Consider the following 27,700-nt stretch of genomic DNA (forward strand, 5'->3'; position numbering starts at 1 on the left):
ATCCCAGCTGAAACCAGGGCATGTAGAAACGTGCACTCTTCTTTTCACCTCTTTCAAAGTGCTCGGTGCTTAGACATTTCTTGGAACACGACAGGGAGCATGCAGGTGGACTTTGAAAATCAGGCTAACAAATAGAAATGCACAAGCCTCTTTTTTTCCTTAGTTGTTGAATGCGTGTATAAGGTAAACATTAGGAAACGAGAACCTCCAATACTTAATGTATAAAATATAGCTGCTATACGTGCAGTTCCCAGCAGCTCCACAAGTGACAGGCTGTGGTTAGGAGTGCAGCTCTAGAGCATGGGCCTACAGCTCACCTGATACACCTGTAAAAACCCAACTCCAAAATTAAGTGAAAAAATAGCTCTGTCCATCTATTTCTTCAGTCACACACAGGGAGGAAAAAGAGCACTGCTTACCCAGGTGGGTCCTTCGCTATCAAGCACCTTAAGAAATCCAGACCAGCACTTTGAAGGTCCCCCTGGAGTGAGTAGATGTGACTTTTTGGTGTGATCAGTTGATTGTTTCCTTCTGAACTGAAAACATATTTGCTATGTATCGCTGCTGGTGTGCTCTTCCGTGCTAGGGCAGCCTGCTGGGTCTGTTCCCAGAGATGGCAGTCGGGGTCTGGTGTCCTGGAGGCAGTCCTGGTCACCCTTACATTTCTGCTTTGCAAGAACTAGGTCTTCAAAAGACAGTTTCAGAAAGGCAGTTTTCAAAATAATGAGCTTTCCTGATAACAGGCCTTTCTGGAAAGGCTTTTTGCTCCACAGCATGTGTTGAAATAGGGGAGTGAGGTCCCAAGAGGTTGCTGAAGTGGTGCTGTGACCGGTTCGTGCTGGGTGGGCATTCCTCCTGCACTCACTCGTGCAGGGGCAGGGAGCAGCTTACATTCTTTCCCACAGCAGAGGTGTCTGACATTTAACATTTACATTTAGCTTAACCAGGTGGGCAATGGTCACAGGCAGATTGAAATTAAAACCCAACACATATGGCAGGAAAATAGCTGACCCAGTGGCAATTGAGCTTCTCAGCACAAGGCACTTGTCTCCCTCAGACCCCAGTGGGTCCAGTAACAGGCTCATCACTCTCTGAATTCTGCTTAACGCGTGAAAATCAGTGATTAAACATTCCTTTGTATCTATTGCTTGATACAGATGCTCTCCAACTAGCACCTGGTTGTGCCAGTGGGAGACTGGTATGTGGCAGGGCCACACTGGTGACTACAGAATGGGTTTGGGCATCAGGCAGCACTGTGACGTCCTGCACCCTTGCACTGAGCCGGCTGTGAGTCCAGATATTCTCCGGGAGCTTGGAGCACAGTCTTTCTGTTGCATAATGGTGATGAAGTCTTTCCCATTAGCAAATCCTTGTCTTTTCCTGAGAAGCACTATTGTATAAATAATATTCATGACTTTTGTCTTACAGTAGATAAATGTGCACCTTTCAACTCTTATTTTTTTCCTGGGTGCCAACTCTCCGTCACTGAGATACACCAGTTTTCAGGATCTTTAGTTTTAAATTTTCATAGAACATCTCTCTTGCTTTAATGTGCTGACCAAACTTCATGCTTTTGGATGTTTTCTGAGAGCGGTAAGTGCATGCTTTTTGGAGGGGTTGTTTTGGGTTTTGTGTTGGATTTTTCTTACCAGCCACTGGGTTTGGAAGTGCAATGATTCCTTTTTGTACTAGTGTCAGTTTATTTTTTCTTCCTGGACATTTTTTCTGAAGGGACCAACACATAGCACAATTTAACTTAAATTTCTAATCCCATGCATTCCTTAAGGCAGAAACCTTTTGTGCCTAATGATGCATCTGATTCTAAGAATTGTACGTGGATAAAATCTTTCATAGACCAATAAAAACAAAATCTTAGGTTAACCACTTTATAATTACAGAAAAAACAGGTAAACTTGAAACATTCAAATTTAATTCCCTCAACTTACATTAAGTTGAACTATTTCAGGTGCGTCGTAAGAGACAAACTCAGTGGATATTCAGAACAAAAGCTTTTCAGCTGCTGTATTCAGGTTCAGTGAGTGGAAAAGACTATAACTTTGAATATATGCAGTCTTTCAGGGCTACTGATTTAACAAGTAACGGCTTGTACCACACCCCTACTAAAATTCTACTAGTAGTTCCCCTTGAAGTGCCTCTTTAAATTCTGTCCGCTACAAGGGTGTAAAATACACGGATTCACCCTACAAATTCCCTAAACTCAGGAGCAGCCAGTATGCACAGATCTGTGCAGGATTCTCAACCCTCCTTCCTTTGCTCTGCACTGTGCACTCTTTTTAGGACATGCATATATCCAGTAGACCTGCCTTTGTCTCTCTGATCACTTACTGTCCAGCACAGTCCTCCTAAATTCTTAATGCTGTAAATGGAGTAGGAAATGTTAGACTTGGAAGCAACTGCATCAAAGGAACGTTGCTAACCTCATCTTCTGACACATCTTCAGTATAGGGGTCTCAGTAGAACAAGCAGTGAATTCTGCATAAAAACAGTTAGGTGGCATGTGGGGCCAAAGCAGACTTTTATTGTGTGAAATAAAAAAAACCACCTTGACTATTTTTTAAAGCAGTTGCTGAGAAGTAATTTTCTGGTACTGGAAGTCTAAAGCTGAGTGGTGATTTCAGGCATCTCACATCTGTATGACTTGACAGTCTTAGTCATTTGAATTTGGGAGCGCTTGACCTGAAATTCCTTGTTCCTTTGGAGTTTTTTGATGTGATGGCTGAGATTTTCAGAATAGCTTAAGGAATTTGGATGTCTGTTTACCACTCTTCTGCTCCAGCAGGTTAAAAACAGTCTTTGGGGGCAGCAACCTCTATCCATTCTGAAAAAAGCAGGTACTAGTATTGGACAAATATTTTCTTCTTCTCCTCAGACAGTTTCCTTTCTTTCAGCAGCCAAAGACTGTGTGAGAAATCCACGAAACAGTTTTGCAGACATTCTAACAGCAGGGATTCAAAGGCGGGCCAGACACCAGTCATACACTAAACCAGAGTTTTCTACTAAAACAAAGTTGCTTATTTGGTCCTTTTTGTGTAACTTTTGCTAAATACTTCTAAATTTCTAGGAAAGTTGTCTTTTGCCAGTACTAATGACTTATTTTTAAAGATGTTTAACCAAAACTTTATAACTTTCCATAAATTTTGGCTGAATAGACCCCTTAAATAGTTGCAGCCTCTGTCTGAGTAAGTAGTAAATCTTGAATCATTGTGCAAATTACAAGATGGCTTTTGTTCCATAAGGATACATGAAGGAATCACTTACTGAACTTAAGTTGAATGCAGAAAAGATTTAATGGGCAGATCTTCAGCTTGGGTAAACTGGCAGAGTTCAAGAGAAGCTACTTTGCCAGCTGTGGATCTTGTCCTTCAGTGTTGAAGGCATTTCCTATACATAATTTTTCTGTCTTACTGTAAAACAATTTCATATGGTTAAACTGTATTTTCCTATATTGTTCTGCAAGTTTATATGCACCACAGTGCTCATCTCATCTCCTGTAAAATAAACTGTACAGAAACACATTGAGCATGGAATTGTCTTTGCCAGTTGCTTTTTCTTCTACCAAAGCCACAGACCTTTTGAATGCATCAAAGAACACTTGGGGTGCCATAGGCACACGTACTGCTTTGTTGATACCAGCTTACTGCAGCTTCAATTTGCAATCACGTCACTCGGGTGTAATCTACTTGTACTTAGCCTTTTCAGATCTTTGCATGATACTCAGATGAATACAGTCCCTAAAGTTGCGTTTTTCTTAGGAAATCAATTTAAGAAACATCTGTAGTTAAGTGGTTTTGTTTCTTAAACAAGCAGGCAAGGTGACCGTGATCAGTCTGAAAGCAGCTGCTGTGAAATGGGAATGTTTTAAATGATCCGTAAATCTTCTACACCCAGTCAGTCCTCTACCCACAAGTTTCCCAGGCATCTTGAAGCTTAGTTGAAATGAAAAACTGTTGTGAAATGTTGTTGTTAATAAATTGTTCTGCTTTGAATATTTATATTTAAGTTCATATGCATGCTGGCAGGTTTTCTGACAACGTCAAAATCAGCCTTACGGAAATGCTGTCTAATCCAACAGCTGTCTTAGAAGTGACAGCATGGGGTACTGCTATAGAAGCAGAGCTCAGGGCCAGTGGGTGTTGCAGCTCTGCAGAACATAAGCCCACCTTCCAAGCAACGTCTGCCTTAGGGACCTTGAAGGTAATGGCATTATACACTCATCTCACAGATCTCAATGGAGTATTCTTCTAAGAATCTGTCTGGGTTTGAACTCTTGTAAAGATTTAGTTTCTGCTACCACCTGCAGAATGGCATCCCGCAGCTCCGCCGTGTGTTTGCACGCTCACGTGGTAAGTAGTTGCAGGCATGTGCACACTCTTCTGAGAAAAGAAAGTAAGACACTGAAAAAGCTCCAGGTGGAAGCCTGGCTTTCACAGCAAAGTCTTTGCACCTTGCCCAAAGTAGCCTAAATCTGTTTAAAAATCTCAGAATGCTGCTTCGGATGTTGGTGCACAATATAAACCACCTTGGTGAATACTTAACAACTCTTCATGTACTGGGGTGCATTTAACTGCAACTTGCCAGCAATACACGTTTTAAGTCGTAGAGGGCTTTGATACAACTTTGAAACCTAAGATGGGGGGTTACTATATGAGGTGTGACACTTGCTATGCTGGTGTAGTGCCAGTGCTCAGAAAAACCATGGGGAGAGGACCAGGGTGGATGGTGGAAGCAGCCTGGCAGTCTGTGACCTGTAGATGTAAAGGGCAGGAGGTTTTACTCCATTTGGCACAGGAATACCTGCGCTAGACTTTAGCAACAAAAATAATTTCAAAGTCAGCTTGTGTTCTACCTTGCATTCTTCTAGATGGCTTTTAGCACCTGCTTTGGTAAGCCTCCCTGTCTGAAGAGAGGACTCTGCAGGGCAGACTGCAATCCCAAAGCAATACGCAGAGCCAGACCTCGGCACAACCTCTTCAACACAAAGCGAGAGGAAGCCTGAAGCACCTGGTCAGCCTCGTCATCTGTGGTGCCTGTGGTCAGGGGTACACAGCGCGTGGAATCAGCTCTCCACATTCAAGCAGGTCCAAACTCCCTGCAAATTGTGCCATTTTCTGGCAATCGCACAGTCCTCCAGGCAGGGGAACCGGGACACTGTGAGCCAAGGGCCCACGTGGAACACAGTAAATCAAACCCAATTTTGGCATCTGCATAGACAGATGTGGCATGCTGGGCAGGTGGGACTTGCTCGGCCCCAGAGGGATGCAGGTGCACGTGTGGAAAAGGGCAGCCTCTGGGAGGGGGTGGACAGCCCAGAACTGCTGCCCGGTTCTGCAGTAGCAGGGATGCTACTGGGCTGAACGTCAGAGCTGACTCCAGGGAAGGTAGAGAAGCAAACTGAAAAGCAAAGAGGGAGAGCAGTGAGAATTTGGCTGTGATGGGAGAAAATAGTCATTACAATGTGATGAACATGGTACACAAGGAAACTGAGCCCTCAAGCCTCTGAGGCCTGGCAGCTTCAATTCCATTTTCTGGAGCTAATTGCAGTGACAAAGTTTAAAAGAAGCTGCTTCACTGTAGTTCTTTGTGGCTCCAGGAATGACTGCAAAAATACCTAAACACAACACGACATTTAGCACAGCGGATAGTTTGTGAGATTTGGAATGGCAGGCTGAAAAGAAAGAAAATACAGAAATGGGATTGGTATGAAAGCTGAAGAAAATGTCAGTAAAATATTCTTGATCAAAAAAGAAAAATGTACTAATGTCAGGAAGAATTTTACAGATCACAGCCTTCCTCTTACTGGGAGCTGAGACTGATGGGGAAAAGTAAGAAAATTCCTGAAGCAAACAAAAGGAAGAATCTGTGTCCTGAAAGGAAGGATAGTTCCTACAAAGTTGAGACATGTATGCAGCCCGTCTAACAAGCTGGTACCCTGGCCAAATAATAAGCCAGTATAGCAATGGCAGATGGGAATGCCGGGGTAGCTAGGAAAGCGAGCAGTGCGGTGGGGGACCCAAAGATGGTGACAGCTGGTCTGTCACAGAAGACACCACAAGTCCCTAAATGCCATTTGGCTGTTGTGGAAGTGCCACTAGAGAAGCTTTGACTGTTGCAGTGGGGACTGCCAGCAACATCAGATGCCGGTGCTAGAGGGATATGAGAGGCGTGGGCCAAGAGACAGCAGGTTGCAAAACACAGATGTAGTCAAGTCGAAGTGATTTGCTCTACAGTGCAGGTGAAGAAGCTGATGTCAGCCTGGGATGAGGGGATTATGCCTGGTAAGTTGCAGCCTACAGCCTCCTGAGGTCACGGTTTGGCATTTCTCATCCTGCTGCTTTTCCACACACTCAAGGTTGTCTTCAGTTTCCACTGAAGACTGAGCCCTCACAAAGATCAAGACTGCTGAAGAAATGACTTGCCTGCTGGTAGGACTTCCCTTCCTCCAGTCCTGGTATCAGGCACAGGAGTGTGGGACATCCCAACAGACCCAGAGGCACAGCATCATCTTTTTCATCTTCTGTACTTGAGGCTGGAAGTGTAGAGATAGCATTACTGTGCCATAGTTTGCTCCATAGCTAAGGCAGACCTCCTCCCATCCCAACCTCAGCATCCTAGAGGGAAGATGGCTGTAGTTTAAGACCAAGTTGTCACATGATTCTTTATCTATTTTATTGAAGTTGCCTTTTCTCTCTTTACAAAAAAAGCGGTTGTTACATTAATTCATGTTTGCACTGGAACAAAACAGAACATTAGCACTGGAGTGTCTCCTAGACATCCAACCTTCCCAAACTTGTCTTCTTCATCGGATTCATTGTGGTGGCACGTGTGACTCTGCCTTACTTCACTTCTGTTTGGTGCCTTGGGAGGTGAGCACATCAGACATGACAGAATTGTCGCATCTCTCAATCTACTGGTTTTATTCCGTATTTTAAAAAATACAAACCGGTATTATTGATTCCAAGGCATAACTGACAGAGAGCTCTCCAGACTGGCGTGTTTGTGCTTTACTATTTGAGCCTTTGAGGTACAGACCCTGGTATGCAGAAGCAATATATTTAAACAAAGAACGTAAGTACAGATTAATAATAAACATATAGTTGACATCTCTGGCCACAGAAGGAGCCATTGTGTCTGGAAGGCTGTGCTTTATGTATAATAAAACATAAAAATTTATACCATGTCTCACAGCAGATTATTAGGATTGCATAAACCTTATTCATACAAATCAGATCAGTCATTACACTACATCTAATGGGAAAGCTTTGTTGAACCCCACAAGCTTTTCTGGGCTTGAAATTAATGTTTTTGTCATACAGGTTATGACAGAAAGCAAAATCCTTGGCAAAGACAACTTCAAAGCTGTGGGAGTCAGATTTTAGCATGGGTTGTTTCTGATGTCCTAAGCATGAACATCCCACCATGTCTTACTTAATGGACTGACTCAGCAGAGACCAAACTGGCCGGGACTGGGAGGCTGGGCTCTCTCATCCCAAGGGAAGTCGTTAGCTCACACCAGTCTTTCTCATAAGGCGAAGGCAGTGGAACGGGTGAGCTATTGCCTGATAAAGAGAAAAATCCCATTACTAGGTCTACACAAGCATAAAACCTTGGGCTAACACTAAAGATTTGTTGTCTGATAATTAATCTATGTGCAAATCGATTAAGTAATTTACACAAAATGCCACTTGCAAAACAAACGCCACTTAGGGTCCATCTGTCTCCTCCGCCTCTTGTTTCATCAGAGCAAGATGGTATTTCTTGTCCCTTCTCCCAGCTTTTTATCTCTCTGGTCTGTGCACTTGCAGGACTGCTGGAAACAAATCCGGCTTCTGTCCCACATCCCCGGGACCTGCTGCAGGTTTTCTTATCAGCTCCTCCCGCTGCGGGGTTCCACAGAGGGCTGAAGGAAAATCCTGGGAGGCTACCCCACTGCAGACCTTCACCTTCCTAGGAGGAGAGTCACCTGTTTTCCTGGCTCTCTTCACAGCGGTTTTCACCGACCCTGCTAACATGTTTGAATTTTTGAGTCTGTTGCTGTCTTCTGGGCTGCTTAATATTTTATTTGGAACTGAGGATCTTGTAATATTTCTGTAAAGATACATCGTGTGTGGCCATCCAGATTTAACAAGTACTTCAGTGATATAATAAACAATGCTGTATTTTATGATGAAATTTGCTGAGCTGTCTACTTACAAACATGCATGTGATGATTGTTTTTATCAGGCCTCTAGGGTTTGCTTGTATAAAAAAGGTTGATTTTTTATAAAATGAAAGAGGCAAAAAGACTGTACACGTAACAGAGAGGGGGAAATGCACCTAGCACGGACTGCTGTTGAGAGTACTGAAAATTGGTTTCTTGACCAGTTGAAATACTTTAAAATCCAATTGGAAGGTAAACTCTTTTACTGAGATACAGTAAAATCTTTCAATTGTCACATTTTTAGTACACAAGCAAAATACATTCTAAACCACTTCAAGCTTTTTAATATCTTAACCAACACCTCATCAAACCCCCCTTGCTCAAGCAGGGCTACCTAGAGCCGGTTGCCCAAGATGTGTTTCATTACATGTGCAGGGTTTAGGTTAAAATAGAGTGCTTGCCAGTAAAGTAAAAAAAAAGGAAAAAAAAACACAGGAAAAATTCCTAACATGCTGTCTAACTAGCTGCAGGCTTGATAGTTACACATGTGTGTGTCTGGGGTATACATTTATGTTGTAGATAAATATTGCCTGCTAAACTTTCTATTGCCTTTTCTTTTTTCTTTTAAGTATGCCAATTAGCTCGTGTTCACAAGTTTGGAAATTGGCTCATAGAGTATTAACAAAATTGAATTTCATAGCTTTCTGGGTGAGCTGTATGCGACAATTAAAATTTCATCATAGTTCTTGTTAAATGCTGGAAGAAGGATTTCACAATATTCTTTTGGTGCTGTCGCAGTCCCATGTCATTATCCATTTTGTTCTTGTGGGAGAGAAGTTCTCTTGGGAGGAAGATGGAAGCAGCACTTACCACTGATCTATTTTGTCATTTGTCAGTGCGGGTCAGACAAACCTGCAGACTCATCAAAATGTGTGGCTTGTGACAAAAACATAGTGAAAATAAAAATGAGCAAACAAAAATTGTATCAATACATTTCATTTGGACACTTTCAAAAGAAAACGTTTTGGTCTTTCATTTCATAATGATATTTCCAGCAGTAAACTTTAAGTGAAGATGCTCAAAAATACAAGCAAGAATTTGTTTCTTCCCAAGCTTTTTGGTTTTTTGTTTGTTTGTTTGTTTGTTTGTTTTTGGTTTTGTTTTGGGTTTTTTTTTTAATATATATAGATACTTTCATTATGCTTAAGCAAAATGTCTCTGGCTTGGCCTAAAACTATTTTTTTGAGATGGGGGATGGTTTCAGTCTGCAGAGAGAAAAGTCTTCTACACACGTATCTCTATGAAATACACCCATGAAAGAGAAAAACCAGCAACTTCTCCATTATGTGAGCAGAATGGCAGTCAAGCGTGGATAAAGCTGCTGGGACACAACGTTTATCTCCAGAACCTGCTCTTTTTCAGGGTCTGTCCTGCTCCCCGTGTACATCTCTTGCAGCATCAGTTAGTTATCTTCCAGGCTGGTCAAGTCAAAGCATTTTTTGATCCAGCAAACCTCTTCTACCCCAGCCACACAGGTTAGCAACATCCAGATCGGCATTTTTCTCAGATCAAGAAAACTGGGGCAATTGGAATATTAATTGCCTCCTCCTTGCATGGCACATCCGAGAGGTCTGTATGCTGGAGGCGCGAGGCGCCCTTTTAAAATACTCTGTCTGTTGGAAGGTGCTGTCCTAGCAGCCAGCTTTCTAAATCTCACTTTCTTCAAAGACTTCCTCGGTCGTCTCTCCAGTGGTGACTTCCCCTTCGCTGCTGTCTGACATGCTTGCCCAGGGGCGAGATGGGACAGGGCAGCCTTGCTCTGGGCTGAGCTCTGTCTGCTGCACCAGCACCTGCTGGAGCTGCGTGCCCCAGGGCTCACCAGCTCCCCGGCACGAGTGGCGCTTGCTGCCGAGGTGCTGGGTGTTCTGCTTCTGTGAACATTTCCGGAGGTATTTTATGTTTTCCCCAAGAAAGCAGGGTTTACAGCCAAAAGGATCTGCCAGCAGGAAGCGAGACCACTGCTTCTGGAGCTCTGCTTTCACCTGGGGGGGGGAGAAAAAACCATGGACCGGTGGACCGGTGGCATCCTGTGACCACCCTGGGGTCCGCTAACCTGAATGGTGGCCATCGAACGAGAGGAGAAGCACTGTGGAAGTGCCGAGGGTGCACCTCACACGTGGTGAGGTCCTGCAGGGCAGGAGCAGACCAGCTTGCCAAGTCAATCTTAAGAGTTCCCCCTCTTCGCTCCGAGTTTTCCCCAGCCCCTGAACCTCTGATACGCTGTGATCCTAATGCTTGTGTGTGAGAGAGCTTCACGTGTAGTAAGCCTATAGATATGGTAAGTAGTTCTTGGAACTGTAATGACTATGCTAATAGTTTCTCCGAAATGTCATCAGTATGTATAGATTGGCCATATAAAGACAAATGGTGAACAAAGCCAGCGTGCACGTTGGGTGGAACTTACCACCCATACATCCAGCATCAAGCACAAAGAATTCCTGCTTTCTAAAACTCAAAAACAAGCATTGGAGAGTTTTCTGTCTGATTTTTCAGTATCAGTCCTGCCTGGGAGGAGATCGTGGCAATGGAGCCAGGCGCTCTGCAGAGGTGTTCGGTAGGGACACAAGAGACAGTGGGTCATCAATTGAAACAGGGCAAGTTCCAACCAACAGAATATATGGAACAGATGTTTCCTCCCGAGTATGGTGAGGCACTGGGAGAGAGGAGCAGACAGACAGTGGAACCTCTGTCCTTGGAGAAGCCCAGCTGGACCAAGCCCCGAGCGACCTGGTCTGAATTGAGCATTCACCCTGCCCTGGGCAGGAGGCTGGCTTTCCCTGCTGCCATCTCCTTGCACCTTGCACCGAGAGCCATCACCAGTCCTGGCACGGAGCAAACAGAACCCCCAGCTGTCCCTGGAGGCCTAGAAGGAGATAATTTCCAGACCAGGAATGCCCTCACATTGAGTTTAGGGATGTCCTGAGCAGTGCGTGCATGAAATTATTTTTTTCAATGTGCTGCTGTTTAAGAGCACTTAAGTTTGGTCACTTCACATGGACCTCAGGGGTAAACTAAGAGAGGGCTCAGCCTGGCCAAACACAAATGGGATTCCAGCCGATTAGAGGAGCAGGGCTTAGGTAGCTGCCCACAAGCCTCTACTGGTATTTCAGATGCCCCAGGGTCTCCCCATGACACAGTGCTGCAGCTGCTGGGGCTGCAGTGGAAACACTGGGTGTTTGAGTCCCAAACCTGTGAGAGGTCTTGCTGCTCTCTTAGTACAAAACTATATTAGTTCAAAAGGACATATGTACGCTCTCAATAAGCAGTGTGTATCCTTCTTGGTGTCATTAATATTACTAATCAACTAAAAACTGTTCTCATAGCATAGTCTCTTACCTCTCCGTTAGCAAAGCAATATAAAACTGCTACAAAAAAACCCTGTAAGAGAAAGACAGTAAGAGGAAGACGTTAATCTACAAGAAATACTTGGAAGTTTTAGTTTAAAGATTACATTAGCATTAAAGCCATTAAGTATAAACAATGCTGCTTAATTTTCAAAAAGGAAATCAGTTACCTGTATGTATTTATTATTGAAGTACCCATTCACTTGTTTTTGTGTGGTGCCTCAGCAAACGTAGGGCACGTTTGGTGCAGATGCTGAAGAACAGAGAGTATACAACCCAGTTTGATCTTCCATCGTTATCTTCATTTTTCTACCAGATAAGATTATTTTTTTTCCAAACTACTGCTGTGATACTGTGACTGCTGCTATTTCTAAATGTGGCAAAACAAAAAACCTAAGCTTGGGGTCTTATCCATATGCTTGTTTGAATTTGTGAATGTGAATACTGACAGGGGGTCTCATTTGGGTGCTTTTTAAAAATTAGTGATATATTAAGTGATTAGTGGTAGATTAAGGCTCGTCTGTATTAAGTGTTATGGCTATTTTGAATTGCCCTTTTTCCTTTGACATTGATTTAAATAAACACTGGTAAAAAAAATATTAAATCCTAGAGAGAAAACTTGTTTTAAACGAAACCCAAAATTACTCCATTTTCCTTCTCTGTGTATTTGATCTCAGATCAAAACAGCTTATATGCATGCATCTCAGCATAACAGTCTGGCACAGATACATAGATTTGTTACCGTTGCTACAGGAAACACTTTTCTTTTGGTTTGTCTAAACACACCTATGACACAAGTTCTGATGAAGAGAATAAATGCTGTTGACTGTCAGCCCCAAGGCAATATCCAGATCACAGGTGAAAAGGTGACATGACCATATATAATAACAGCTGACATCATTCATTTGTTTTCACACTCATACTTTTCCAGAAGTGTTTCATGTTTTCTTAGAAAAAAAAAGCTTTAAAAGAAATGCACATACACAGCAGCTTCAATATTTTTTATTATATCTGGCATTAATAGCATTTTAAGCCTACTGTTAATTTTCTAGCAATTCTGAAAGGTTTGGAGCCATTAATTTTTTTAAGCCTATGCGCTGTAAGTATGAATAAGAACAGTACCTGGCACACCAGTGGAAATGGGGGCAGGGGAAACAGCAATCACAATTGCTTTTTGCGTGTATTTTATTTCTACTATATTTCGTGCTTCACCTGGGTTGTGGTAGCAAGATATAGGCAATTTTGACATGTCATTTATCAATGTAATTTTAAAATAATCCTCTGCATCTGAATTATTTCACAGAAATATGCAAAAAAAAAAGTCACAAAATACTGTGGTCATTAGGGTTCATAATAGATGGTAATCTACTATGGGGACATTTTAGAATAGTAGTTATAGAAGACTTGGAAACCATGGAGAGAGGTTCTGATGGATAAATACAAATTTCATAGCTTAGAAATGCAGAACTGCTTCTGCATCTGGAGGTAGTTGTCTTTTTTGGGTAGAAAATCCATGAAAATATCTCTACCGTGTGTTTTTTTGTGTTCTGAGCATGAGCTCTAGGTTTGGCCTCACAGGCACCACAAGCAGAAATAGGATCCAAACTGGATGGTGCTGTTTAGTCCCATGACTGCTAAGCCTGATGACACCCACTGCCAGCAATGCAGAAAACTCACCAGATGAGGAGAGGACTTTGGGAATACTAGTGGCACCTCTGTGTTGAATGTACATTTGTAAATCCCTGTGTGAATTTAGTTCACTGCTGCTACAAGACCAGAACATGCAGTGGCAGGCAGAAGCACTGTAAAATCATACCAGAAAGTGGACAATTCAGTTGATTACTCATGTTTGATGTTCACTTTATATCCTTCCTGATTTCTTTAAAGCTTCTTCATATTATTATTTAATTTATTGTTTGGGGTTTTTTTGCCATACTGGAACTTGGTATTTAGAAATCTTTCCTGTATGCTATGACTTCTAAGACATACATTTTAAAAATAATCAGTGTGAGGGAAAAAGAAGAATCAGAAATTCAGAAGGAATGTTCTTTAGCATAATAACCAATAGAAAGGATAGATGCATGTGTAAGCCTCACCGTTGTTCTTCAGTTCTGTTGACAATTGCAACATGATAAATTACTTATTAAATAACCAGAACTCAGTATTTCTTTTCCTGTGGCTAACAGTTCACATGCACCAGTGAGCCAAGATGTTTAGATTCCTCCACTTCCTACAGCAACAAAGCATCATATCTACAGCAGAACTCGTATTTAGAATTTGATTTTAGGCTCCTTGAAAATGTTTGAATCAAAACTTCTAGATGAACTCTCAGAGGTAATTGATTTTCTTTAACAAAACAGTTTAACTGCTTTTTAAAACTACTGGCAAGATTTACAGACTAAACAAATCTAATTGTGTACCAGTTATGTGCTTTTTTGCTAATCCTTTCACAAACAATGCTGTAGCTAAAGAAGAGAATCTGTAATAAACATTGTCTGAGACCTCTGGGTATTTTGAGAAAAAGCTTTGCTTCTAAAGCGTGCCATGTAGCTTGAGCATGTGCACGTTCCTCTATAAGGAATGAAATTCATGTTTTCTAGCAGGGATGAGTAAGCTATCTTCTACATCAGATTTCTTTGTACGAGCCAGTAAATAAAATTTTCATTTAAAATGATTCTGTTTCTTAAAATAACCTCTGGTCACTTCAGCCTCTCCAAGTAAGGATATGTCTGAGGAACACATATTTCAACACCGTGTCAGAAGGCCCCTCTGCATGAACTTTTTCTGCCTGTCTGGACACTTTTCCTCTCAAGCTGTAGTGGAAGTTTTAAATTAGAACCTCAGTAACGGTGTCAAAGCACTGGTGGGTACCCACACCAGAGCACTGATGCACGCATGCATACATACAGGTTAAGAACAAGGATCACTATCAGTTGTGGGAAAATGCTTTGCTGACTTCACGTCTCAGGCTGCAGAAGAGGGCAGACGTGTCGAAGGAGTGAGTTAGTGAGTGGTAAGGACTTACAGCCGCTGTAAATATGGGATACTGCTGGATATCTCATTAAAGAAAGGACACCTGGAAACTGCTGTCCTGTCTCACCAAGAAGGTCAAGGCAGAAAGGGGAGGCTGAAGGACAACGTGCTGAGCAGGCAGTGGAACAGGAGTGCTGCCTGAGAAAGCCATGACCCAGCAGCTCTGCAGAGCACAGGTTGGAGCAGACGGCAGTGCCTTGCACCTGCAGAATGACCGGCGTGTCCAGCTCCTCACCTTGGTAAGCCAGAGAGCAATTTCAGTGAAACACACGTATACTTGTGCATAAGCAGCCACAGATTCAGATTCTCTTTCGTCCTCCTTCTTAATTCATTTTGCATCTTTGGTTGCTGGTTGGACACCTTTGCTTGGGCAGGCAGGAGTGATGCTGCTGGAGACTCAGTGGGCACTTCCCTGGCACAGGTTAAACCACCTCCTAGCTGGGGGCTCTGTCCCCCCCGTTCCCCAGTGGGGTGCACCAGTCAGGGGTCTAGTGAGCAAAAGCGAACTTCTTTACTGGTGCCTGTTCACTGAATTCACTGGTGGGTTTCTGTTTCACTTCTGATGCATTAAGTACTTTGTTGAATTCATACTTAAACCCATGAACAAGACAGAAGCCCCAAACTCAGGTCCTCAGAAGGGCATCTCAGGTGACAGACATCTCTGATGCCTATATGTGAACTGTGGAGGCCTGAAGCATGTAGGTGTGGTTTTGACATTAAAAAAAATATTAAAAGAAATAGTATTTGCATTTTTCTCTAGGCTTGCATGGAAGTGCCTGTGTTACAGCTGCTGAACAGCACACACCTCAAGTGAGCCATGGCCCTGACAAAGCTCTTGTACAAGACGTGTGTGTCTCCCCTGCACTTGCTTGAGGCTGTTAGTCTGCTACGTGTACCCAGAGTGTGTCCTCCAGGGTGGAACCACACACAAAGCAGCTCGTGCTTGCCCTTCACATGCTTCTCCTCCCAGCAAATGTTTTCACTCCGCTCATTGTTCCCACGGCTCCTTTCATCAAACTGCCCCAGATGCCATGTAGTCTACATTCCAAACTGCTTTTGGAAAAATTCCTCAAAGGTAAGGGCTGCCCCACCAGCCCACTGTGCCAGCGACGTGTCAGTCACAAACTGACTGCCCCAACTACCCAAGCTGAAGTGAAGCTGATGCGTCTCCTGGCACGAAGAGCCTTGGCTGTGTTTTGTTTGCAAATGGCATGACAAGGTGGTTGTGGTCAGTTTGAAGTATGCAGGACGTGTACTGTGTGCTGAGAAAGGTGAATCCAGAGCTGCCAACTCAGTGTGACCACAAAGTCAACAGAATGCCTGAAAACCTTGTTAAAAAGAAGCCTTCCAGTGCTTTTTAGGAATTAGCTTACATGACACATAGTTTAAATAGACTGTTTGAATCCTGTTTTCAGAACAGGGCGTCTGTGATGAGCTGCCACCTATTACCAGAGAACACAGGACACTGTTTCTGAAGATAGCGGACTCCTTTTTTTGTCTTTGGGACTACTGTACTTTGAATATGCAGTTTGTGGGTTTTTAATCTTGTCATTGTAATAGTGTATTTACAGATGTTATAGGTTGGAGCATTTTACATCAGAATACTATATATCTGTCATATCTTTAGGTGAACAACATATCTATGTGGATATATGACCCCTAAAACCAGTACTTACATGAAATGAGCTCATTGTCAGCTGAATGAAAAGTCTTATATGTCTTGAAAGTCCTTCCACCTGTTCATCAGTGATGAAGGTAAATACAAATTCATGGATCCCCAACAATGGAATCAGCACAAGTGTAGATCTTGCCAATCTTAAAAAGAAAATGATTGATTTTATTATTTTTTCAACACCCTTGGTGCAAAAATCAAAAATTCATCTACAAGGAAATGATTCCAGAAATATTCCCTCAATATTCTGACTCTGGAGTGGTACTAATAATTTCATGATTTTGAGGACAAATTCCCAGATATGGATTTTGGAACACACTATCAGAAAAATCTGTACAGGAGGGAAACTTGGTTTGGGGTTTAAGGTGAAAATCTGGGGACAAGAAATTGAACAGGAAGGCCATTATCATCAAACTTATGCTGCTAGGTAACAGAAAAATATTTACTTAGCCAAGTATGAGTGATCTCTTAACAAGGTTCTTAGACCTTCCTATCACTGCTGAAAACTATGTAGCTGCATAGAAAGTTTCTATGGTACTGTCAGCAGTCATCTGTTTTTTAAAAAATGCAACCAAAATAATTCTTACAGAAGAGGATCTTCTTTAAAGTCTGGGAACGTGTTTGCATGGATGAAAGGAGAGATCTCAAAAGAGGGTGAGTTTTGAGGAAGATTTGCAATCTCAGAAATAGCTTAAATCTTTGAAAGTTTTGCAGTCATAAGCAGTAGAAAGGAGAGTGTAACACAAAACATCAGGCAATATTCAATACAGGCACTGCTGTCTGTGACTGTCATCACAACAGTCTTCCTGTAGCAATCTGGAGAACATAGCCGAGATCTTTTGGATCCTTTCCTTTCCAAGGAAAAGGAAATATGCTTCTTGCTAGGGACTTAATATTAGAATTTATTAAGAAGTTGGAAGTGGATTTTCCATCCCCCCTCCCGCTGCCCAGTCTTGCTAGGCAATAAAATAATTCATCTTAGTAAGGCAGGGCTGTAGTCACAGGCAGGGGTTCACAATGGTTTGATTGAAGATACTAAGAACTGGAAAGAACTAGGATGTGGAAAGCAGTTAACAAAGCCTCAGGTTCCTTGCAGAGCATCCTGCCCTTGCTGCTCCCACAAAGTGGGAAGATGTTTGTGCTAAGACCAGCTCCAGGACTCTACATAACACATGGTTACCAGTGAGGTTCTGGCCAGGAGAGCCCACACCAGGACCTGCAAGGATAAGGATAATGTTCTGATTTGGGTTAACAAGAAGATCAGGGACGTTCTTGAGTTAATGTGTCTGTACTGTGAAAAAAATATGCAGATCAGAAATGCTAATGTCACTTAGGAATGTCCCACAAGTCTTCTGCACCTCCTTTTCTTTTAAGGACCTTTTGTCACACTCAAAGAAAAAATGTGTCACAGCAGCAGAGGCCAGAGGTGTACAGTAAGGTTACTTGAGAGCAGAGATCTTACCACATTGCAAAGCCCTTGCAAAAATGCCCAGAACACTCAGCACACAGGTGCTCTCAGATAAGAAAATGTTTGTGGAGCTGTTTCCCCAGATGGCTTCCCTAGATCATGCTCTGAATAGCTTTCGGATGTTGTGAGGAAGAAAAGAAAGGGCTAGGGCTTCTTCTTTATTTATTACATACCTGTATTTGTAGTCATGAAAGCTCATTTGCTGAGCTTTTAGTTTGGAAATCAGCATCCTGAGAATTTTTAAGAAGATGGCAAAGTTAACCTTGAAAGAAAATACATGGGGGTTACTTACAGTAAATGCTATGACTCTACTCATATAGCTATTAAAGAAATGTAAAATTGATATTAAACACTTGTAAAACATGTCACCACATAACCAGAAGGTAGCTGTGATTAGGCTGGGACTGATGCAGGTTGTTACCTCAGCTGATGGAGCAGCAGTGGCAGCCACTGCTGGTATTGGTTCTCTCCAAGCAAGGCAGTTAACAGGGTATATATATATCTTCAGGTCATATAGCTCTTCACCAGACCAGGACAGGTAAGTGGGATGTGGTAAAAGACCAGCAGTGATTGAAATTCTTCAGATAAAGAGGCTCTAGACAGCCAGACAAGGAAGTCCTGGGGGAATTCTTTTTATTACTAATTCACTCCTTTGTTAATTAAATTGTTCTGACTTGGCCAAGACCAATCTGCAAGTATTTTCTAAAGAGGCCTGCAAATACCTATGAGTCATTAACTATTTCACTTCCACATGCCAAAAGCCCTATGCAAAAATGTTAACGTTACAAAGTGGAGAAATTCAGCATTGCCTTATTCAGCCTGATATGTACTCTATGATATATAATCTTCCAGTACAAAGTTACATTTTAATTTTAACATGGAACCAGCCTGGAAAAGTCCCTCTGGATAGCAGGACAACCCTCTGACATCTCAGCCACTCCTTCCAGTTTGGTGTCATCTGCAAACTTGCTGAGGGTGCACTGTCCCATTGTCCATATCATCAGTGGAGATATTAAACAGGATCTGACCCAGTAGTGGATACCCTGCTGGTTACTGGCCTTGAATTAGACTTCGTGCCACCTTCTGGGCCTGACCATTCAGCCAGTTTTCAATCCACCTCGCTGTCTGCTCATCCAACACATACACTGAATTGGGCTTTACAATGTCTGTGCCATGGTCCCTGTCAGTGATTTTGAAGGTCTCAGCAGGGTGATCCTATCACAAGTACGGATGTTATGCAAATTAGCTCCTACCCCACATTAAAAATGTTAAACTATTTAGTAGCAGCTTGGGGTTACAGCCAGAAATAGTCATTTCAACATAAAATCTAAAACGTTGGCTATATGCAAGCACTCTAATACTTTCATTTCTTAATGTGGACAAAGAAACCAAAATGGCACACGGAGTTTTTGAGATCAGTGTTGAGAACTGCATCTGTCATAGTCACATATAAAAGCGAGGTGCCGTCATTCTTTTCCAGGCTGACTATACATGAATAGAGCTGCTCAGGAAATAGCAACATGCAAACTAGCATGATGCTTTCCCCATGATTATTTTCATTTTGCTTTAAACAGAACAGGAATAAGGTGGAATAAGGTCCAATAAGATTAAAGAATAAAATAAAATATAAAAAAAATACGAACTTTGCTTTTCTGATGTTTAACAAGAAGAAGGTTAGGAACTTGGGCCTGTATACCAGCTTGTGCCCTATGAGGACTGGGCTTCATAATCCATGCACAACCATCATTAGGTACTGTTGACACACATTTTGCCAGTGGCTTTTAGATATGTTTCCACCTGTCTGGTTGTTACATTATCTGGCTCTGTGTTTTTAACTCATTCATTTCTGCCCACTGTGCTTCCATACGGTGTCTGTCCCTCTATCTATTTTATCTTGCTAGGCATCCTCCTAACTCCTCTTCACCACTTCTTTGCTCCTTCATCTTCCCCATTTCCAGTCACATTTGATGCTCCATTCTCCTGCAATCTGATACCATCCCTTTTGCTTAACCTTTCAGTTTTAGTTCTCATTGATTCCTTCGCTGCCTCTCCCATGGTATCAGTAGTAGATGTAGTAGGTACTGATGCTGATCAAGGCACAGAAGGAACCTCCCCACATCCAGCTGATTGCTGACTAACATCATGTACGCTGGGAGACTGTGGTGACTGGGATATCAGGTCTGCACATACATTTGCTGTTTGCCTTGAAGTAATTACCAAATAAAGGTCACTTAGTGTGATTCTGAGAAACGATCACAAACAGAATGTCCTGCAATGTAACAGCAGCAGGACATCCCAGTGACATTTATTCGGAAAGTTTATGCCTCCTAAAATGAGCATTGGTATCAAAATATACAGGTAAGAAGCAATGTGTGAAGGTATGTGAGTTCCTTCACCGCTTCAAGGACTCAATACTACAAGACTCAATAGACAGGCAATTAGGTTTAAGAAAGTCATCCCATGCAGAAGATGAGCCTGGTCCTCTATACGCATTGCTGGTAGGTGGAACAGCTTCAGCTGTGCTCAAGTTGCTGCTTGTTCTACAGAAAGATGTCTGCAAAGTCTAACTGATGTTGCTGTATCTGTTTTCTGTATTTTCTAATACTTAATGACTGTAAGCACTGGTAATGATCAGAGGCTACACGCTCGGAATAAACTGCTGGGGCTATCTGAATCTGTGAAATAGCACGAAAGCAGAAGATCCCAAAATGTAATATAAAAAAGCAGGGATTAAAAATTACGTTAGAGGAATAAGCAAAAGGCTCCATCTTCAGTATAGATAGAGCTGTGCAGAATTCACTGCACAGATAAAGCAGCAGCGTTTTGAGAGGTTGACAGTGAAATCTTTGTTGTTTGTAGACAGACAGAAAGGAAGGTATGCCCATCTGCCCACAGTAAGAAACTTCATTTTACAATTTTTTTCTGTCTTATCTTTTCTAATCCAAAAATTAGATTATACTTGGAGAAGGGGTCACACAAGACAGTCATACTGGTGCATGGTATTACGAACAGATGAAATAATTCTTACTGCAATAGAAAACAGCATTGGTCCCCGGATGATCCACCAGATTCCCATGTGTTCATTTGTTCCCCAGCACCTGAAGAATAATTTAAAGAGCAATTATATTGTCTTCATAGAAAAAAAATAAAATAGAAAGCTTACATAACCTATGCATCTATTTCAAAAGGAAGTTGACAAAGTTTACATTTTTCACGTAGCACACAAGCATAAAACTAGGCAGTCTCACCAACTACTGTAATTGTATTTATTCTGAAGTTCTTTCCACCAAAGTGTTGAGATAGGTTTCTCTAGGCTGCAAACTTCAGAACTGTCTGGCAAACTCAACCTCTGGATCCACATAATGACTGTACATGGCACCAAACCTTCATAATGGAATTCATCCTACTCAAATTTTTCTATCTAAAGCTGGAAATGGATAAACTATGAATTGTGACCATGGTTCTTGACCTGCTAAAAAGTATGCATACTTTTCCTTGAAGGTGTCTCCTTTTCTTTTGCTCTAATTTTCTAATGTATCCTATGCACATGTTCCTTCTTGCAAATTAACCTGAAACTGTAGGATCTTGGTTTGTCATTTATGGTCTATATAACAACTAACTCTATAAGACTGTAACTGTGATTTGATTCCTGACGTTGTTGCTTACTAATTATATTGGTGTTCCAAACAAAACTCTCTAGGATCCATGAATAAAAAAGGTAACAAAAGAAGTCATACGCAAACCTCAAAGTATATTTGATACAATTAACAGCATCAATGAAGACCGGAAGACTGGAAAACTGGTGTTTATTAGTGCAAGTTACTCTTAGCAATTCGTTCACTGAATACTAAACACATTCATTTAGTATCAGCTTCTAGTGAATATCAGGTTTTGCCATTATCCTCGATAACATTTTTTTTCCCAAAATGGGAGTGAGTACTAATTAAATTCAAAGTGTATCTGAACTCCAAGGAAAGCACTGGTCTCTTTTTCTTACTAACAAGATGCTTTCCATGAAGACATTTGTGCTGAAAATTTGCTTCATGTAAGTAGAAGAACATTAGATGCAATAGCTTTAATTTCAAGAGGAGAAAAAGTTAATTCTACTTCTTGATTTATGCATGAGTAAATCTGGGAATTCCTAGAAGTAGTTTAACGTAAAAGTACTAAAATGGACCTTGAACATGTAACAAGTATTAGTAGGTGCTGTATAATCTTAATATAATCTAGTAGTCAATACTTGTGTCAATTACTGTCAAGGGCTTCCAGAATAATTAAGCAAAGAGAAAGCCAGTATTCTAAGGCACATTTTATTTAGTAACTTACCCTGTGTTCTCCAGTTTTGATCTGCTTATTCCCCAAGGACCAACAAAGAGGATAGGAACAACTGAAAAGAAAAGGAGTCAATTACAGCCAAAATTGCAGAATGGTTCATACAAAACACTGATATGCTACAGTAGTGTAGGGTGCAAAGACAACCATTTTTCAGTCTTCTATTTAGAACTGTAAAAAAATCAACCTGATCCTGGCTTTCTCCATTTGTATTTCAAATACAAAATTAAATTTCATTGGATAGTTGAATCTTGCATTTGCAGACTGATAGATATGTATATATATATATACACATATACACTGCCGACCTGTCTAAATCTTCTAATTTCCTGACCCTGAGAATTCAAAATTGGCACATAAGTCCTTACAGACTACCTAAGGCACCAGTTGTTAACATTTTCACTTGCTGAAACTTAACAAGTTTTCAGTGGAGGCATAGAACTTTGTCTAGTTAATTAAAACAATTGACAAAGGCTTGTTTTCCTGGCTTACCTGTCCTGGACCCCTTAAAGATAATCCATGGTCCCCATTCCCCTATTGTGTCATGTGTGTGTGTCTCAGAGGCCACAGACCGAAAAAGAACCCTGAAATAAAGGATTACTACACTATTCCAGTGGTCTACAAATGTGCAGGCACAAGCTTCAATCACAAGCACAAGACGTGTGAGCTGCAAAAGGCAGGTGTTTGACCGGATTCTCAGCCCAGTAACACACAGGAGATTTTCTGGTGGATGCGGCAGAAAAGAAAAGAGATGTGTGTAGAGGAATGAAGGCAGAGGGTTGATTAGCATTGATAAAATGCAGCTGTGGCCTTGCCTCGAAGATGTGCAGCTGTAGCTCCTTCCTGCTAAGTAGTTAAATATCCCTGAGAAGTGTGGGATAGGGGGTTAGATGGAGGAGGAGTAGTGTGGTCTGGCCTCTGGAGGAAGGAGAAACAGCATGGACAGTAGACTCTGACCAGATCTGACAGTAAAAGCCTTGTTGCAGCCTTACTGGTTTGTTTGTGCTGCAACAATGGGTGCCCTGTGTGAGGCAAATGGAGTTGGGCTCTGACCACAACAATGTGGGTCACTGGGGCCAGAAAATGATCTATTCAGGATTCTGGGGCACTAGCTAAGGTCACGGGAAGACCTAGAGTGTGGTAATACAGGGGAAAGGCCAGAAGGAAAATACTCTCAAAGATAATAAACCTCTGAATGGGTAAAATGGGGAAAGAGATAGAAAGGGTCTCACTTGGATGGGAGATGGCACTGGTGCCACAAGTGGGTCTGAGAGAGCAATCAGGGCATGGGCTGCTCAGGAAGTGAGCTACATGTCTGGGGTGATATGGGCTTGTCCCGTGGTGAAGGATGGTACCTGGGATGATGAGGTGACATTATCAAGTGCAGCTCCTGGGCAGGAGCCAAGGGAGTGTGCCTCGGTAGGTGCAGGTATGGTTCACGCCTGCTGGCTCAGCAGCAGAAGTACTACAAATGTCTGCAAGACAGGTGCCAGCTGTCCTGTTTTAGTAGTAATTCTAATTAATATAAATAAGAAATTAAGCTAATTAATAGAAGGCCTTTAGGAAATCAGTGAACATGGTACCTGTATGAGAGCAGTGGAGGGGGACTGATGAAGAGATGATAATTACTATTTATACTTTCACAGTAGGGAGCAAATTTCTTAACAGACTTATCTCATTGCAGTTTGAACAAGGAATAAAATTATTAGTCTTTGTTCTAGCAAGCTGGTGACCAAAGCAACAAATGGATTTGGAGAGGTGGGAAGAGTGAAAAGGCAAATGAGACACCACTAAACAGCACGAAAGACAGTTGTGTCAGCAGCCTGTATGCTAATACAGCCGTATTAATATAGCAAAAGGGGTCTTTAAAGATAAATGTGAGAGCTAACAGAGAAATGTCTCATCGATGGTGAGAAGGACCCTCTAAAGTGTAAGGTGCAGCAAAGCAGAAAGCCTAGAGGCTTAGCAATGAAGTGTTAACGCTTTGACAGAAACTTTTAATAGCTAAGGAAGGATGGGAATGAGTTTGAAAGTGAAGGAAACTAGTTAATGTCTGATGAGGAAGAAGCAAAAGAGGAAAAGGAGGGATACCAAATATGGGGTAGCATTTCAAAACTGCAAGTCCGAAAAATAATCTTCACAGCAGCATAGTGCATGAATACAGGTAAGACCAGAGAAAAGGACGCTGTAGGAAATACGACAAGTTCCAATGTGACTATATCTAGAGATGCATGAAAGGATTAAGGTAATACTCCACTTTTGAATACACACACTTTTGAAAACACAGTTGAATAGTTCACTCTTCAAAGATACTAGTCTTCTTCCTTTGGTTCTAGAGAGTCTCAATATTAGTTACCTAAATTTAACCTTCTTAGATAAAATGAATCCCCTCATCCATTAGGTAGACTAAACTAAAGATTTAAGCACCAACTGATTTAAGAACCCACGGGCAGTCTGATATGAAAATAACTACTCGGAGCACTGAATAAGCACAGCATAAATCATACTGGGGGAGCAGAGCAACAACAGAGGTTGGGTGCTTGACTTCATAGTTAGATAATCAGGAAAGTTTTAATTTTTTAATATTTAATTTTTAATATTAACTTCTTGATTTCCCTTTAAACGTAAGGAAGTTGGTCCAGAATACCTGGGGCTCATCACTGACCATGCAGAGAAGGCGACAGAAATGTATTTTATCTTCTCTTTTTTCAAGATCCTTTACCCTGGGAAACTAGACTTGTTTCTAGTTCTTTCACCACGGACTCAGAAAGTACCACAGAATCAAGAACTTGGAACTTGTTACGTACTTACCCCATCCAATCACAATATATGTCTGTAGCAGTCGTCTTTCAGAGAGTACAACAGTTATCAATAATGTATGCAGATAAATTCCTTCTACTAATAGCCAAAAATAATTTGCCCCAACAAAGTAATGCATGAAAAACTGGGCAGTCCTGCAAATGATTACAATCTGCAGAAATGAGAGACCAAGAATTATTGTTAATGCATAAAAACCCTGACAAATTTTGATTTGCTCTTGTTACTTCGGCAACCATTTTAAAACGAGCACGTGATTGTGATGTAACTGTGGTTCTGTCACAAATCTTACAAGACTGTTCTTGCTGGAGGGGAGTGCAACAATTTAAAGGCTTCTACATCATCAGAGAGTTTGCGTGGAGGTGACAAGTAGGAAAAGACAGTGACCGTGCAGGCTGGGGTATGTGTTCTTTGTCATAATCTGCATATCAGTACTTTTACTGATGAGCTATTAAAATAATAGACACAATTACCATCTTGCAGGTAATTTTGTATGTTGGCGTGGGCAAACTACAGTCATACACATCATACAAACATGATTTATCCACAGTGGTCACAAATGAGAGATGTTGTTATTCCATTATCTAAACAAGTGTGAGAAAATCAGCACATTTTTCTAGTACAGAAAAGCCTTTAAACCATTTTTTCTCTCTCTTTCACAACAAATACATTTTTTATAGCATTGTCTTAAAAGCAAGATTCGTGCATTGCCTTGTGCCAAGCAAACCAAGTGTGAACAAATCTAGCGTTATGTAAGCGCCAAGTAAATGTGTAGATTTCTTCCTAAAAACTACAGGTGTACGGGTTTTTTGCTTAATTGGACGTTTCTAAATATAACTATTGAGTTTGTTGTTTCTGTGCAAGGCTTCATAGAAACATCCATCTATTACAATTTATCAGATCAGAACTTTTTTCTTGATTACCCCAAGCTTTATCAGCAAAATTTCAGCATTCAAAGCTCGGCTAACAAACACCTCTAAACTCGCTGCCATATGGCAGACTTCTGAATTTGTAACTGTTAGGGCCACTAGCAGCACACATTTACTGTTAGCAATGAACTAACAAGTTACCTCAGGACTGAGGTATAGTATCCATCCAGTTTCATCATTTGGTCTTTTGGAGTAAATATTGTAGTATACGGTGTCCTTTATAAGAACTGCTGTGGCACGCAAGATGAAAGATGCAAATAAATTCATATGGATATAGTTTCTTGTGCAGTGAAGTTTTCTGGGGGAGAAAGAATAATGTATGAATCCTTTGGAATATATTTAATTTGCAGGAAAAAGAATATATTGTTGTATTCATACTGTTGCCATCAATAGATTTTGCTTACGAATGGATTTTGCTTAGGAATGGCTTTTATAACTCCTATTAGGAAAATACAAGTTATTTACATCAGAAGCTAAGCAATAAATTGAATTACATGAGAAGAAGAATGTGCGTACTGGGTTCTGTACTTTTAAGATGCATGTAAATTTGTACTAACCTGAGGAAAGAAAGTATAAGGAGAGCTAATACAAGTGAGATGAGAGAAAAATAATATCCTATAGTGTAGAGCAGCTGTAATGTGGTAAGTAATTTATGTTCTTCTTCCTGGGAACAAAGAAGACAAATGTGTTATACACGCAGGCAGATGGACAGAGGATGAACACAGCTCAGAAGCTTCTGAGTCCAGCTTCTTTGTGTTGCAAGCTCGCCGGGAAGGTTTCTGACGCTGGCTCGCTGCGCTGCCTCATGAAACCCTTGCAGGACAGAGGCGCCTGCAGACAGCCTGGGTTTCCTTTCAAATCTGAAGCCACTCCTGCGCTCATTTCCAGATTGTTCCTGCACAAACACCATTCGTAGTCTGGTTAACAGCTAATCATTGCCATGATTACACGCACCGAATGTATCCCGGTCGCCTAATAACTGCAGAGACCAACTCACTCAACAAAAAACCAACCAAACAAACAAAAAAAAAAGACCAACTCACTCAACAAAAAAAACCTGTACAACAAAAAGTACACACAAGTGCAACTACTCTGTGTAACCTGGGGACACACTTACCGATCAGTTGTGCCGGTACATTTGTTAAGAATCAGATCTGTCTAGAGTCATTGTAATAGACCGATTTCTGCCATGAATTCAAAGAAATCCCCCCCAAATTATTACATTAGAATGCCTTTGAATGATGAATAAGACCTCAGCAGAGTAAGGGGGCACTCAGTTTCTTTCCACTTCGCTTCATTTAACGTTTCTTGATAAGTTTTTCCATTTAGCTGCTTATCCCTCATCATCTAACTTCTCACCTCTTCGTATTGCTTTTCGAGCTTGGGAAAAGCTTTTCTGCTGAGGGGATGGAGGGACACAGAGTATGTGACTTTCATAATCCATCTTTGGTCTGCCAAGATTTTCCTGGAACTGATCTCGGCTGCTTGATGGAATTGAATGTGTTGTTGGCAGTTTGTCTTTGAGACAGTTGGAGTGACTGAGCTGATAAGGGTTAATTCCGGCAGCAGGCACTTCATATGCCCTGCTAAGCGCTTCACTGGGCACCGGCAAATCCTTCTGTTCCGAGAAGGCCCCGGCGAAGGAAGCGGCTCCTCGGGCTGGATGGGCCAGCGGGAAGGTCCCGCTGAGCAGCAAGCTCAGCCCAGTGAAAGGAGAGCAACGACGGCCGCAGGACATGGCCACCAGCAGCTCAAGAGGTGCCCCAGGGAGACTCAAAAGAAGCTGGGACTGAGCACGCGAACTAATTAACACAAGGAGCCAGAGAATTACTTGACAAATGGGAAACGAAGGGCTACCTAACGAAGGAGCTGGGCAACTTGCAGCCG

The 27,700-nt window shown here is 41.7% G+C and overlaps 1 protein-coding gene across 1 annotated transcript in view; it reads right to left on the minus strand.

The window, feature by feature from the left end:
- Positions 1 to 2,426: 2,426 nt before the first annotated feature.
- GLP2R (glucagon like peptide 2 receptor) overlaps positions 2,427 to 27,700 on the minus strand; it is a 41,340-nt gene continuing 16,066 nt past the window's right edge. The window contains exons 5-13 of the mRNA XM_040580879.1: positions 26,371 to 26,477; positions 25,955 to 26,111; positions 24,879 to 25,038; positions 22,062 to 22,122; positions 20,764 to 20,833; positions 17,909 to 17,997; positions 16,272 to 16,410; positions 11,555 to 11,596; positions 2,427 to 10,200 (exon numbers count right to left, since the gene is read on the minus strand). Of these exons, the coding sequence (XP_040436813.1) occupies positions 9,865 to 10,200; positions 11,555 to 11,596; positions 16,272 to 16,410; positions 17,909 to 17,997; positions 20,764 to 20,833; positions 22,062 to 22,122; positions 24,879 to 25,038; positions 25,955 to 26,111; positions 26,371 to 26,477 (1,161 nt within the window). The 3' untranslated portion in view covers positions 2,427 to 9,864. The remainder of the gene's footprint in view (positions 10,201 to 11,554; positions 11,597 to 16,271; positions 16,411 to 17,908; positions 17,998 to 20,763; positions 20,834 to 22,061; positions 22,123 to 24,878; positions 25,039 to 25,954; positions 26,112 to 26,370; positions 26,478 to 27,700) is intronic.

Source organism: Falco naumanni, chromosome 1 (assembly GCF_017639655.2).
Source record: "Falco naumanni isolate bFalNau1 chromosome 1, bFalNau1.pat, whole genome shotgun sequence".
Lineage (NCBI taxonomy): Eukaryota > Metazoa > Chordata > Aves > Falconiformes > Falconidae > Falco > Falco naumanni.